Source organism: Camarhynchus parvulus, chromosome 4 (assembly GCF_901933205.1).
Source record: "Camarhynchus parvulus chromosome 4, STF_HiC, whole genome shotgun sequence".
Taxonomy (NCBI): domain Eukaryota; kingdom Metazoa; phylum Chordata; class Aves; order Passeriformes; family Thraupidae; genus Camarhynchus; species Camarhynchus parvulus.
Window position 1 is genome coordinate 63,685,013 of NC_044574.1, and position 13,954 is coordinate 63,698,966.

Genomic DNA, 13,954 nt, shown 5'->3' on the forward strand with positions numbered 1-13,954 from the left:
CCTAACTGCTCCAGCCCGGCAATTCCCGCCTGTGAACAAGCAGGGATTCCCTCCCCTGGCCCAGGGAAGCCTACACCCCTGCACACATTGCCAAGGGTCAGGGGGCTGCTCCAAACCTTTGGTGTCCCAGAGCTCCCGGATCACTCCCAGGGCAGAGCCGGGAGCCTGTCCTAAGGACCGGGACTGACGCACGCGGTCACTGCAAAGTCCCCCATGGATATTGGATCAGGAGCAGGTGCAGCCAAGGCAGCCCCATTTCCTGCCCACTGAGAGATCTCCAACACTTCAGCCTGCTAAGGCTGGCACACAAATCCCTGCTCTGGGGCACAGCAGTGACTGCAGCGCATTCAGGAGAAGGCAAACGCAATGGTCGTGGCTCAGTTCTGAGGCTGTGATTGAGATTCATTCTCGGTAATTTCAAACAATGATTTCACCCCACTGCTTCGTTCTTTCTACAGCTGGGACTCCAATAAGAGGAGAAAGGAGGCAGTTTACTGGGCTGGAGTGAATCCCATTCCCATGTGTGTGCTGGCTGGCAGCAATCAATGCTTCCTCTTAGCAAGGCCACTCTGGGGGATGGAGAAATCAGAGCTGTGACAAACCCAGGAAATTCTGCCTGACAGCTCCTGCAGGCAAACCTCCCTGCTGGGCACTGGGAGCACGCTGCGATGTCGGGCCCTGCTGCTGGGAGCAGCCATTCCACAGGGGCTCCTTGGGGGATCCCTGGGGATCCCATAACCCACTGCCCTCCCCGGGCCTGGGGCACTGAGGGGCTGGGGAGCTGGGGAGCAGTGCAGAGGTTGGGGTGGCAGAGGTGGGGAGCAGTGCAGATGTTGGGGTGGCAGAGCTGGGCAGCAGTGCAGATGTTGGGGTGGCAGAGGTGGGGAGCAGTGCAGATGTTGGGGTGGCAGAGGTGGGCAGCAGTGCAGATGTCGGGGTGACAGAGAGCAGGAGCCCAGAGGAGGATGACGTACAGGATGAGGTGCTGCACAAACAGGCTGGCACTGTCCAACACAAACCTGAAAATGGGGAGACCAATAAGAAATGAGAATTTGAAGGGAAGAAAAGCAAGGCCTGGTGCTCCAAGAGGAACAAACCCCACTGGCTGATGCCCCATCCCATTCAGATTTCTCTCTGGGGCCCAGTTCAGCACTGCTGATGCCTGTGCTGCTGCAGGTGTTCCCTGCAGTGTCCCCTCAGTGTGCAGGTGCAATGTGTGCAGCTCAGGCAGCCCAAGCAGTGCTGGTGTTTGAGGGGCCCCTTTGCAAACTCCCCCACCTCACTGGGCCCAGCCTGCCCCGCTGAGCAGTAATCCTGCCCAGAGTGTGAATATTCCTGCAGGCCCAAGCCACAGCACGAGGCCATTGCATCTGCAGCCTCCAACAGCCCCTGGGGAGCAGGGGAGAATTCCTGCTCCTGCCTGGGAAATGTTCTCTCCTGGAAGGGAAAAGCAGCATTTCCCTGCCCATCACGGACCATGGCAGCCCCTCTGCCTGCCAGCCCTGACACCGGCGCTGCTGCTGGCGCTCCTGTGGGAGGGAGCAGAGGAGAGGATGGAAGGTGCTGCTCCAGTGTGGTGCCCGCAGCTCCTGAACGGCCTCTGGCCCCTCTCAGGAGCAGTTCTGGGATCTGAACTCAGTGCCTGATGCAGCCCTGTCCGACTTCCCGGGACTGGAGTCCATGGAGCAAACGGAGGGGAAATCACTGCAGTGATTGCCAGGCTGGTACTAATCATTCACCACGGATGATGTGCAGGACTTGTCTATTTACTTGTAAATGCCAAAGATGCATCGGCCCAGGCTGCTTTTCCCTCTGTCTTTCCCAGGGAAGCCCTCACACAGAAGATGGGGCAGCTGAGAACGCTGCCCCTGTTGGTGCTGCTGAGGGCCCGCCCGCCCCGCACAGCCCCAGCCCCGCCTGCTCCGGGCACAGCCCTGCCTGCAGCGCCAGGCTGAGGAAACGCCTTCCCGCTCTGCTCCTGGCACACGCACCAGCGGCACCCACGGCAGTACCCGGCAGTGCCTCCTCCGTGCCATTCCTCAAATGCCACAGCTTTAAATAAAGAGGAAAAGCCCACCAGCCTCATCCCCCAGAATGTTACACCAGACATCTTTCAAACGCACCAAACCATGTGCACCTTCCTCTGAGAAGTTCATGGCTATTACTGTTGAAGATACTTCCTAACTTTCCAGCTTTTATGTCCACAGGAATTTCTGTGGGAAGGAGGAGCTGCTCTCCTTTCTTTAGCCCATCTCTGTACACGAGGCCTTCTCACCTTCTCAGCCCCCTTGCTGAGCCTGGCAATGTCCCTGCTGCTGCCCCTCGGCAGAGCTGCCCTTTGGCAACACAACCAGTTCAGGATTGCCTTCCAGCAAAATGCCACCGAGTGGCTTAAAATCACAATTTATCCTGGATTAATCAAAATTAATTACCTGAGAACAGTAACTGCCATGTTTTTAAGACGGGATACTCTTTGAATTTGGTTTACTGTGCTTTTCTCAATCTCATTTCCTTGTCATTCCTACCAGTCCTTCCAATATTTAAGTACTTGAAAAATAAGTTACCTATACTTAAGTAACTTCAACTTATTTACATACTTATTTCCTTTCACAATAAATATATTTTCTAAAATACTCTAACACTGGTATCATTTCATGTGGAATTTTCCTGTCATTCTCTTCAGGCAGCAGGGGGAATGTTATTGAGTGCAGTAAAGCCAGCCCCAGTTCTGTGCTTTCCTAGGAATCAAATAATCTCTCTTGATTTGATTTCTGGACCCAAACAGGTTTTGGTGGGATGGCATCTATTTTGCTTAGACAGTGAGAAAACACAGCTCAGAAATGAAAGTATTTCAAATCATTCACAAATAACTGCAGGAATGTCACTGCAAAAGGAGCTCAATAATGAATTAAAACAGCATTACCATTCCCAGTTCCTTACATGTGGTATCCACAAACACATTACAAATTGGCATTACAAAATCCTGACCATCAGCAGGAACTTGGGATTCCCAGTGAGTTTTTCTGCCCAGAAATCTTAAAACCAGAAACTCTTAAAAACAAACAAGTGGGAGTTAAGTGCTGGTAACACAGACATTGCTCCTGACTTGATTTAAGACACAAAAAACTCCCAAGCAAACCAAACCTACAAAAACAAAGAAACCCAAACACATGAACAAAAACCCCACAAAGTGAATTGTGTTTAAAATTGGGCTGCTCTTACCAATTTAATCCCAGAGAAGTGTCAGGAAAGTCAGAAGCCATCCAAATTTCAGCTTTAGTCTGGAACAGAAGCAGCAAAGGCCCTGCCTTTCATCTCCCTACAATTTCAGAGTTCCAGAACTTGCCAAGTATCTTACTTGGGATGCACCTAAACAATCTGAATCCTTGCATAACACCATTACCTGGGCAATAAAATTGAATTTGTGTGGGTTGTTTATGATCTCCAGAGAGTACAGGGCAGGGGGAGGGAGGGTGAAGCCTTGTGAATGGAAATACAAAGTGAAATTGGAACTGAGGCATTTTGGGAACATTGCTGAGCTGAATGGCAACTCAAAGAACCCTCACTAAGTGATGGATAAAAGCCCCAAAACAGCTTTATTTTAGGCTTGGCTGCACAGGGAACTGTGTGCTAATAAACTGAATCAGCAAAAATCAATTGTTTCCATGTTCATTTCTTTAGAATGAACACCTGTAACCACGGTTTCACCACATTCATTAAAGCTTGTGCTCTGACGTTGCACAGGACGAGTTTTGAGGAACTGTGTTCTCTGTGCAGAATTGGGCTGCTTGCTTTTCTACAGGGAAACTTTTCCTCTCCCAGAACAGCAGCTATCCACAATGATGGGTTTAATTAGGGAAAATTTCACATACAGTGCTCAGTATTTAAGCTGCAGAGGAAGTATTCTGAGAGGACACAGAGGAATCCAGGCACATAATGCTAATGGATTTCAGCCATTAACTGAAATACTGAAGGACATTGCTGAATTCCCTTATAATGAATTAAAATTTATTGACCTTGACCTTTGTTGACCAAGGACAGCTTTTTGTTAGAATTTCATAGAATATTAAACAAGATATATATTTAAAATGTTTGGGCTTTTTTAAAGCTAGCACAAACAAAAATAAACATACCAAGATTTTACAATAGTTTTACCAGAAAGGAAAAATGTGAGTTCCTTTCCTCTCGCCTGTTATTGAATTAAAATATTTAAGTACCATCTTCAGATTAAAGCTTGCTATTTCTGTTTCAGGCTGGAAATGTATTACTGATCCAAACAGGACTGTGCTTTTCCCAGCTATGTATTTTACTCTAATAAAAGTTTTGTCTCTTTACAAACCCTACCTGCTCATGCACACAACAGCATTCTCACTAATTATACAGATCATCCCTTGCTGCAAGAAGCAGGGTTTTGGAATTCCCACAGTTCCTGAAATGGTGGCAGTAGAGCCTTTGGACAGGGACATTGTTTGCTAAATACAATTGTTGATTTTTCAGTGATAAGCAATGACAGTTCCAGCACATCTCATGGAGCCTGATCCGGTGAGAACTTCACTGGTTCCAGTAAACTAAACTTCCACCAGCAAGGACACATTTTAAAGCCTGCCCAGCACTTCAGGCAATTCTCTGCCCAGATCTGAGTTGTGCTTGGGAGCCCTTCTCCTTCTCACTGCCACAAGCCATGGAAAAGGACATTTACTGAGCACATACCAAGGTCTAACCCCAAGGCTTCTCTTTGGGAGGAGAGAAGCAGATGCACAAAGTTTACTGTGCCACCTCCAGAGGCATGCCATGCCCTGCCACATCCTCACTTAAATATTGATTTTAAATGTCAAAAGTAGCCTCTTTTTCTTGGGGTTCTGGTCCAGTTTTTTTTTCCTGTTACAAAACAATTTTCCTGTTGGAAAAAAACAGGATGATCCCTTACATGAGAATTTACTTTTTTTTTTTTTATCTGCCGCTTTACCTAACTGAAAACAGTATTTGAGAAGGGATTTCTTCCAATAATTTACTCCCTTGAGAGAAATTTATGGCAACTAGGCATGAGTCTAAGTAAACATGAAAATGCTTCCAAGTGCCTGCACCTACTTAATTAGGTTTTGGTTTATATTTATCTCTCAGCCTGTGTGAAAGTCTCCCATGTGGCAGGAGCACTTCATTTCCTTCCCATGTTCAATGCCACCTCACCCTCCACAGCTCCTGTCCCAGTCAGGAGGGAGAGTGCCCCAGTCCGTGCCCCAGCACAGACAAAAAGGATTATTTGACTGAGAGCTGTCCAGCCATGGCTCAGGAACTGCTCCCACCCCAGCTCTGCCTAAACCATTCCAACAGCTCAAACCCTTCTCACCACGGGGGTTTTCCAGCGCAGCCCAGCTCAGCACAGCCGGCCCGCGGAGAGGCTCCAAACGCAGCTCCACTGACGGCTCTGAGAGGCGGCGATTCCAGGGAAGGGCTGGGAACGGCTCAGGATAAGGTGTGGAGCAGCAGGAAACCTTTACCACAGACACAGAATCCGAAATGGGCACCTGGCAGCGGCGGGACCGCGCTCTCCCAGCCGCACATCCCATGGAGAGGCACAGGGAACATCCACCGGGGTGTGGCTGCACAGCCCCCGTGGGGAGCCCCAGACCCACTGGGGGCTCTGTGACAACACCCGCAACTACGGCCCCAGCTTCTCCTTTGCCCTCATTTTAAGGAAATGCCACAAAGTTCTGTACCAACAAGTGAAACTGGAATTCTGTAACTGAGATATCCCAGCTCTGCTACCTCACATTTTTCACAGTTTTACAGACAAACAGAAAAGCATCACTTAGCTGAATGCCTCTAAATATATCATTTGTAAAGATAGGTAACACAATGTCAAGAAATGCAGCAGCAAAAGAAAATAAAAACAAATATTTTTGCTAGTTATTTTCCTTTCCACTGCATTTAAAAGCCCACAAAGCTGTTCCTGAGGACATAAAAACATTGAATTTCTTACCTTAATGATGTGCAGAGTCACAAATCAGGTGCCTTCCTCCTTTCCCAAGTCCTCCCTCATAGTTGGATTCTTTGACAGGTTTCCAGTTAATTTTAAATACAACTACTTACCTGTGGTCACCTCTTTTTGCCAACTATTAGCTGGCACTAGTGCTAACACACCATATACACCCACTGTATATAACCTTAAATCCCAAAGGGTAAGATTTCACTCTACAAATATCAGTTCTTTAGGGAAAAATGACCTCTCCTTTTTTCTACCTTCTTATCGTGTTCTCAGAACAACCCCTGAATACCAATCATTTCCATAATGATTCCATGTTTTTCCAGCCTGTGACTCTCAGCCTTGCCAGGAGAGATGGTGGCTCCCAACCACTGGCTCTCAGCAGGGACCACTGTGCGCAAAACAGTGACATACTAAGGGCAGAGCAAGAATTCACACAATGAAGCTTAATTTTAAATCTTCCCTTCTCAAAGTACAAATGCTATATGGAAACACTTGGTTTAAACATTAACATCAATTCTAAGGGAAGAAAAAAGATCTCTTGATCTTTTTGAAAGGGGAACGTTGTTTCTTAGTCAGCCTTGTTTAAATTGTATTTACATTGGCTGTTTGTTGGAGATTTAGGGTTGGGAGACAATTTGGCAATTAAAGCCTGAGATATTTTCTAGCTACCTGAAGTTCACATTCCATGAATTAGACAAAAACCTTGTACTTATAGGAAAAGTTGCTGAGAGCACCTGAAGGCTGCAAGTTACCATCGCCCTCAGCCCCCCTCAAACCCTCCCACACCAAATGGAGACATAATATTGAAACACTTTCATAACAGCTTTTCTCCTACTGCAAAATAATTATCATATAGATCACACAAACCCATCAGTATTATTACAGACCAGAAAAATTCCAACAAAATTTTGAAGTTTGTGCATTTTCAGAATTGCTTTCTTTCTTGCCCATCTATAGTTAACAGACATAAAAACAAAGTATCTTTAAAAAACGCAGCACATACCCGGTCACGGTGTCACAGTCCCGGCTTCAGCAGAAGGCAGAGGCGGTGGATGAGGAACGCTGGTGTGGGATATCATTGTCCTTTGCACCTTCACCGCTTGTGAAGCGGTGTGAAATCCAATGCATTTGTGTCAGTTTTCCAGTCACGTTTTAGTGACAAATACAAATAAAATTACAAAAACGACAAAGTCAGTGGGATTTCAGGAACACTCCTCGGCCGGGGCTCCTGCCTTTCCCTCACGCACACATTGTGCGTCTTTAAAGCTTGCTGATGATTCAGGCAGAAATCATTGAGTCCATTCACATCTAATGACTTCTTCAAGGGCTGTTTTACCACTTTTCGAGCTATAAACTCAATTATGTATATTTTTTCTCCACACTTCACGAGGAAATCTCCCCTCTGGAGCGGGGCTCTAACATTGACCGCAGCTGACGGGGCTGCGGTAATGGCGGCGATCCCGAGGCAGGGCCGGACGGGCTCGGGGCGGTTTGAAGGGCAGCCAGGGTTTCCACAGGATCCTGGGATCCCCCACATCCACAGCAATGAGGTTCCAGGGAGGCAGCCCGGGAGCAGAGCTGCCAGGGACGGCAGCTCCCACACCTCGATCCCGTTTTCACACGGACACCGGGAGGGGCTTGTGCCCTCGAGGCTGAGGCGGCTCCGACCCGGCCGAAGGGTTCGGCTCTTCCCGGGCTGAGGCGGCTCCGACCCGGCCCCAGGGTTCGGCTCTTCCCGGCCCCAGGGTTCGGCTCTTTCCAGCCACACCAACTCCAACCACCTCAGAATCCAAGCTTTCAGCAATCAGCACTGAAATATGATGGTTCCTTGGAAAATTCCTCCATCAAGAATATCAAGTTTTAGATGAAAAACACGAGATTCTGAGCCGTGTCACAGAGCCACCTCTACACCTACTGCCCTTAGTGACGCCCATCAGGCCTCAGAGCCTCCCAAGCCCTGAAACAGCAGAACCAGCTCTTTTTTTGCCCCTGAAATGAGTTTAAGTTAGATTAGAACTGTCTGGATAGGCAAATTTTGCCAGCAACTTGAGATATCCATATTGTTAATGAGCGACTGACCACACGCCCCATTAGACTGTAAAAACATCAGGTTATTTTCTCAGTCACTGGGATTTGGACCATATAGAAACGGTGAATAGAGATAAAAAAACTTTTAATTCCATTAGCAGTTGTCCGTTAATTTCTCACTTGTAACACTTTCAGAGCAAGGGGAGGATAAGGTTCAGAATCACTGAGCTGATGAGTATTTCATTTGCCACAAGTAAATGAAGGCTTAATCTGAGCACGCTGTCCTGGAAGATAAAAAGCCTGATGAGTTTCTTCCTTTCTGCTTTTATTAAATGCGTAATGCCTTCAGTCTGACAGGGCAGCTTGTCTAGACCTTGTCATGTCTTTCCATTCTGGAGTAGGCTTAGAGTCCTTGGATTATTTTACACCCAGTGAATTCAGTGAAGGATTCAACACCTGCACTGACAAGGTACTCAGGATGTGTCAGCATCTGGCTTCAGAGGGAATTTAAGACCCTGGTCACGTATATTGTGTGTAAATCACCCATCAGCTGGAGAATTCTGTGCACTCTCTGACAGTGTTGGTTGTAAGAAGCTGGCTGGAATGCTGGTGTGCTGTGCAGGTTGGCAGTCAATGCTCTCAGGGGGTTGAGGTTCTTCCCCAGCACAAGTTCTTTGTGCATGTTCATAGGTGCTGAATGCTTTGTTCAGAGGAGTGGAATTCAGGCTCCAAACCTGAATGAGCAGTTTTGAGATGATCATGGAAGTTAACTGGCAGTAAATAATGGAATGAATTTTAGAATATTCAGCTAGTTTTCTATGCCCTGCTATAGATTTTAATATCCTGAGAGCACTCTAAAAAAGGACACATGAACATTTCAAGCCCACTGCACTGAAAAGATCTCTGAATCCTGTGGCTTTATAAAGATACACTGAGTAATCTGAAAACGACAGATAAATGAACCCACTCTTTCTGTATATAGCAGAAAAGGTCTTTTCTCCTTGCAAAATTACTGAAATTGGTGGCAACTTTATTGCTTTAACAGAAATGGCAACTGTGTGATGGGCTCAATGTTAATGTGGAAGAGAGATGCACTAATCCTTTTCATAACAGGGTCATTTTCATGGGCTGAAAAGAAAGCAGTGGGCAAGTTCTGTGAAACACAAAGTAATTTTGAGTATAATTACTGCAGCAATGAAAAAGGAGAAAAAAAAGGCCTAATTTGTGTAAAACTGAGTTAAATACTCCAGTTTATGATGAAGCCAAGCACTGCACTTGTAGTATGTCTGTGTGATGCTTGTCACTGCCATGACTGCTGTCACCATGTGCTGTTTTCTCCACCGTGATGCCTTGCTGCAGGTACCACTGCCCAGGCAGGCCAGAGCTCTGCTGCAGTAGCTCTGCCAGTAGCAACAGCTTTGGCTTACCTGAGCTTGGCTCTGAACAGCCCCTCTTTGAGACACTTTCCTTCACTTGGATTGTGTCTTCTCACCATAGCCATGGGTGGTGACAGCAGCAGAAACACACTGAAAATGCTTGAGGCCATGTAAGCTGCCTGTCTTGAGAGTCACAGTAGGACAAGGTGACCTACACTGAACTCACTGCTGGATGCCATGGCCATAAAACCTTGGAGAACTTGGGATGTATGAAAGAACAAACACACACACAGATTATATTTAATAATTGCTTATTTCTTTACACAAATGTTGCTGGTGTCATTTTACAAATGAAATGGCAATGAATACTTTTTACACGGTAATGTCTACAGCTAAAAAGTGCTTGTCTTGGCAGCTGAATTCAGGCTGAGGACCCTTTTGTAATACAGCCACTTATTTCAAGAGCTCTTGGTCAATGACAAGAATGACTGTATAGATAAACGGTTGAACCAAAAAACTATGCATTTTCACTGCTTATTGTGGATATTAAATAATTAATATAAGTAGCAATACCAACATGTTTAAAGGCACTTTTTTCTTTACTGAGGCTTAGCCTTGCTTTTGAGTGTTTTTTGGCTTTCTTTGAAACACTAATTTATTTAATAATAGCTTTTCAAGCTTGGCAAAGTTCAAATCTCGCATTCAGAGGCATTGGTCCTAAAGAGACAGAAAGACTGATGAGGGATCTGAGGTAAACAGCCATTCCAAAGGCTCTGGCTTTCCAAATACTACCTTCAATACTGGTATTAGCAAAGGCTAGTTTTTCAAAGCAGTGACCATTGATTAAATCAGTCATGGGAGAGGAGGTCACTGTAATAGAATTGGTATTAAATAAGAGGTTTTATAGCACCACAAATAACCTTTGGTTAATGTGTCAACTGTCTCACAGCTGATCTGCCACAGAAATTTTGAGGGACAGGTTTTTCTGAGTTGTGTTGGGAATATTCCAGTTAGCAAATATACTAAATAAAGCCTAACCTGTGCAATTTTGAAAATGTAATTAAGTAGTAAGCTAAGCTAATTGCTGCCCCCAAGTGGGCAGAATTGTACCATAATAGTGTGACATCCTCTGCCAAAGGCAGCAAAAGGATTGTTTGATTACTGTTCTTCCTGTGATCCCTGTTGTTGTTACACATACTCAAGTCCAGTTACACAACTGAGGCATTTCTGTCTCCTGGATAACCCTGGCTGTGGAAGGGTCCCTAGAGCTCTACTTCTGTATACAGTAACACTTGTCCCTTCCAAGGAAAAAGGGATTTACTTTACAGAGATTTGCTTCACAGGAAGGACTTTGAAATCCTTCAAACTGAACTACATGTTTATTTCAAATCTGATTAAACTCCATGTCCTCACTTAGAAAAATAAGTGTTTTGGTTTTTTTTAATCCTCTGTACAGATTCTGATTATCTTTCCCAGCTCTGGTACAACTTATGACTAGCAAAAGGAATAATAGAGAGTTTTCTGAATTGTCTTTTAAGAAAGGTATACCATATATGCTCTTAAGCACTGGTAGTCTGAAATCTGGCAATTCATGTAGAGAGTCACTACTCCCAGAAGATTAATACCTGAGTGCAGAACCTCCTATTCTACAGCTTAAGAAGTAAGCAGAATACTCAGGGAGAGGTGGGATCAAATGAAGCTGTACAAAAAGAGCACAGAAAAGGGTCAGTAAAGCACAGCAGAAGGCCTGGGTCTGGTGGAGCTGTGGGCCAGCCTTCAGGCACCAAAAACTGTCCCTCCTGCAAAGGCAAAAAGGAACTGAACATTTTACTTGAGTTGCCTTAACTGAGCAGCTGGCTGATCTCTTTGTGAATGCACACGAGGAAATCCACATACGAGGCTCCTCCATAAATATTCTTGTCTTCTACTAGGAACTGGCGGAAAAGCATCTCTGGCTGCTCCCGCTGCTTCACTATCATCAGCTGGAGAGATAAAAGATACAGACAGATAATTTTAGGATGTAGTCAGACTAGATGGCAGCAGAGTTTTCCTAGGTAAGAGACATAGTGGATGCTCTTGAGGTGGGGAAAACCCCCAAAACTAATAAATCTCCACATGGCAGAAGCTGGAGAGACTAAGGGAATTGAAGAGTGCAGAATAAAATGGTTATCCTTTAAACCTGAATACCTTTGAAAATCAGTCTTGATTTGGAATAAAGCACATTTGAGATGCCTGTGCCTACAAATCATGCTGGAACTCATCTACATGCAGGAAGACTCCCGATACCGAAAAAACCTTTTACAGCCACTGGTAAGTTTTGGCAAAGCCTGGAACGCTCCTTTGAACAAGTACGAAGAAGGAGTTGAGGCAAAAAGCAGTTACCTTCATAGTGTAGGGCTTTTGGCTCTGGATTTGCTCCAGGATATGCTTCAGTTTCTTAGAAAATGGATTGTCCAGCTTAGGCAGGGATGTCTGTCAGAAGGAAAGCAAGTTGTTATAGTCCAGTCACATCTTTAACCAAGACTAGCTGCTGATAGTTACATGCTAAGGTACTGTGGATTTCATACTAAACCAGGAAAATCCATGTCTTTCACTAGAAGGTGTCATCTTGAGGACTCATGTTCCAGTTTAAAATAATCACTACATGAAAATGCATCACCAGGAAAATTTAACCATTGCAAAGTGTTTTGTTCTAATTCTAGTAATACACAGTTGAAAGGACTTTAAGAAGATTAAAGAAGTTGTGAAAGCTTCTGTCCTCTTAGTGTTGTGAGTGTCAAAGTGTCAAGTTTTATGTAAGTTAAAGCAGTTCTGGTGTCTAAACGCCTTCTGCTGGTCACCTGTTCTTGCTTTTAAGGCTGATGGATGAGAAAAGACTTCACTTGTTTCTCTGATCTGGTCTTGCTAAATCCTCAATTCTTAGCGTGCATCTACTCACGGTCTCGGTGCTGATGTGTGCGAAGGATGGCACGTTGAAAAGGCCCTGGATGAGCTCTGGGGACACGCTGGCTCCCAGCCACAGGAACATGCTCAGCCCATTGGCCAGCAGAAAGGCCCCTCCCTCGGAGAGGCGCTCCTCGGAGCAGCGCACGGCAGCTGGCACCGCGTCACTCTTCAGATCCAGGCTGTGCTGTGGGGCAAGAGACACAAGAGCTGTGGAACTGACTTGAAAAGTAACTACTGAAAGGCTTGGTAAATCTTAGTGATTCCTTTCAGGTCAGAGGGGTTAGAAATTAAAGTGAAAGAATGACCACTGACTCACAATTGGCAGCAGCAAGGGGTAGAAGTAGAGCTGTGTGTCAGCCACCCCCATGGCCATGACCAGCTGGCGGTGGAAGGCCCTCTCATCGGTGGGGATTTCAGGCCTGCCAGCCAGCACACAGCTCTTCAGCAGGCAGTTCATGTACACGGGCAGCACCTTCATCGTGTCTGGCAGGATCAGCTGAGAAAACAACACATTTAGAAAGAATCCAACAGAAATTATTTGCTCTATAAGCTGTAGTTGCTGTCTTGGCTGCTGTCATCTTCCTGGAACACTGTTAATTTTTGGGGCACTCTCTGGAGAATTAAGAAGAGAAATAGTGGTCCACACTAAATGGCTCTGGTTTCTGACATATTTGGTCCTCACCAACAATGAACAGTTCACTGCCCAGGCTTGTGGTTACTGACAGCACCTCTGGGATGGAAAAGCCTGAGTCTTTCTTTGAGTTGAATCACTAAAATGTGACTGAATAAATTAAATAGAAACAAATCAGTCACTCTGCTTAGTCAAAAATTAGAATACTACAACCATCCATAACAACATAAGAACTAAAAATCAAAGCTTTGTGAGTCAGTGCATACTTCCAGCAGGAAGAAAAAGGCTAGCTGAGCTCCTTTGTGTGAGTACAGGCATCAGTTTAATCAGTGGCATTTCCTTTTGTTCCAGAACAACAGTTTCTGTGTGCTCTAAGTGCCACCAATGAATCCCACCTGTCACTAATTCTGTTTGAAAGAAAACGACAAGTCTGTCCTGAAATTTTGCTTTCTGGCTCGGCTGATGTTGTGGGGTGGTTGTGCACTTGTGGCAAAGCCTGGGTGGGTAGGACTGGATGCAGGTTTTACCTGGCTGACAGCTGCTGGGCTGGCACAGTTCTTCTTGTAGCAGGCCAGCATGTGAGCAGTCTGGCTCATCAGGATGTCCCTGACTGTCTTCAGGGGCTGGCTCAGAATGGCTTTAAAAGCTACAAGCACAGAACAAAAGTGTGTGTTAAAAAAGACACTTTCTCAAAGTACCTTTGTCTGCTGCTAGTTTCTGATTTTACAGACCTGAATGCTGAGGCTGCTTTTCAGTCTCTTCTACAGACATCCAAAAACCCCACCAAACCCCCAACACAGCGGTAGGATGTCCATTGCCACTTACTGTACCTGCCCCGTTCTGTGTATTGCCTATACACAAGTATTACCTTCATGGCAGTTTGTCTAAAATAGGTAATTATTTGCCTTTTCCATTTCATAATACTTCAGGAATTGCTCAGGCATGGAGCAGCAAATTATAAAAAATTATTTCCCACTAGGTAATCAC

General features: G+C 45.6%; 1 protein-coding gene and 1 long non-coding RNA gene across 6 annotated transcripts in view; both read right to left on the reverse strand.

Annotated features, from left to right (window-relative positions):
- Positions 1-855: 855 nt before the first annotated feature.
- Positions 856-8,827, reverse strand: LOC115903747. Its single transcript, XR_004060725.1, has 3 exons — positions 6,990-8,827; positions 5,348-5,492; positions 856-1,019 (listed from the first exon to the last, which is right to left on the reverse strand). It is a non-coding gene; the product is annotated as an uncharacterized LOC115903747 (long non-coding RNA).
- Positions 8,828-9,684: 857 nt separating this feature from the next.
- Positions 9,685-13,954, reverse strand: part of SEC24D (SEC24 homolog D, COPII coat complex component) — a 49,657-nt gene continuing 45,387 nt past the window's right edge. For 4 of the 5 annotated variants that reach the window (XM_030948420.1, XM_030948421.1, XM_030948422.1 and 1 more), the window contains exons 19-23: positions 13,495-13,613; positions 12,653-12,832; positions 12,329-12,520; positions 11,773-11,862; positions 11,232-11,372 (exon numbers count right to left, since the gene is read on the reverse strand). In XM_030948420.1, the coding sequence (XP_030804280.1) occupies positions 11,232-11,372; positions 11,773-11,862; positions 12,329-12,520; positions 12,653-12,832; positions 13,495-13,613 (722 nt within the window). Of the gene's footprint in view, positions 11,373-11,772; positions 11,863-12,328; positions 12,521-12,652; positions 12,833-13,494; positions 13,614-13,954 lie in introns of all 5 variants that reach the window. The other variant, XM_030948419.1, reaches the window with a different exon arrangement.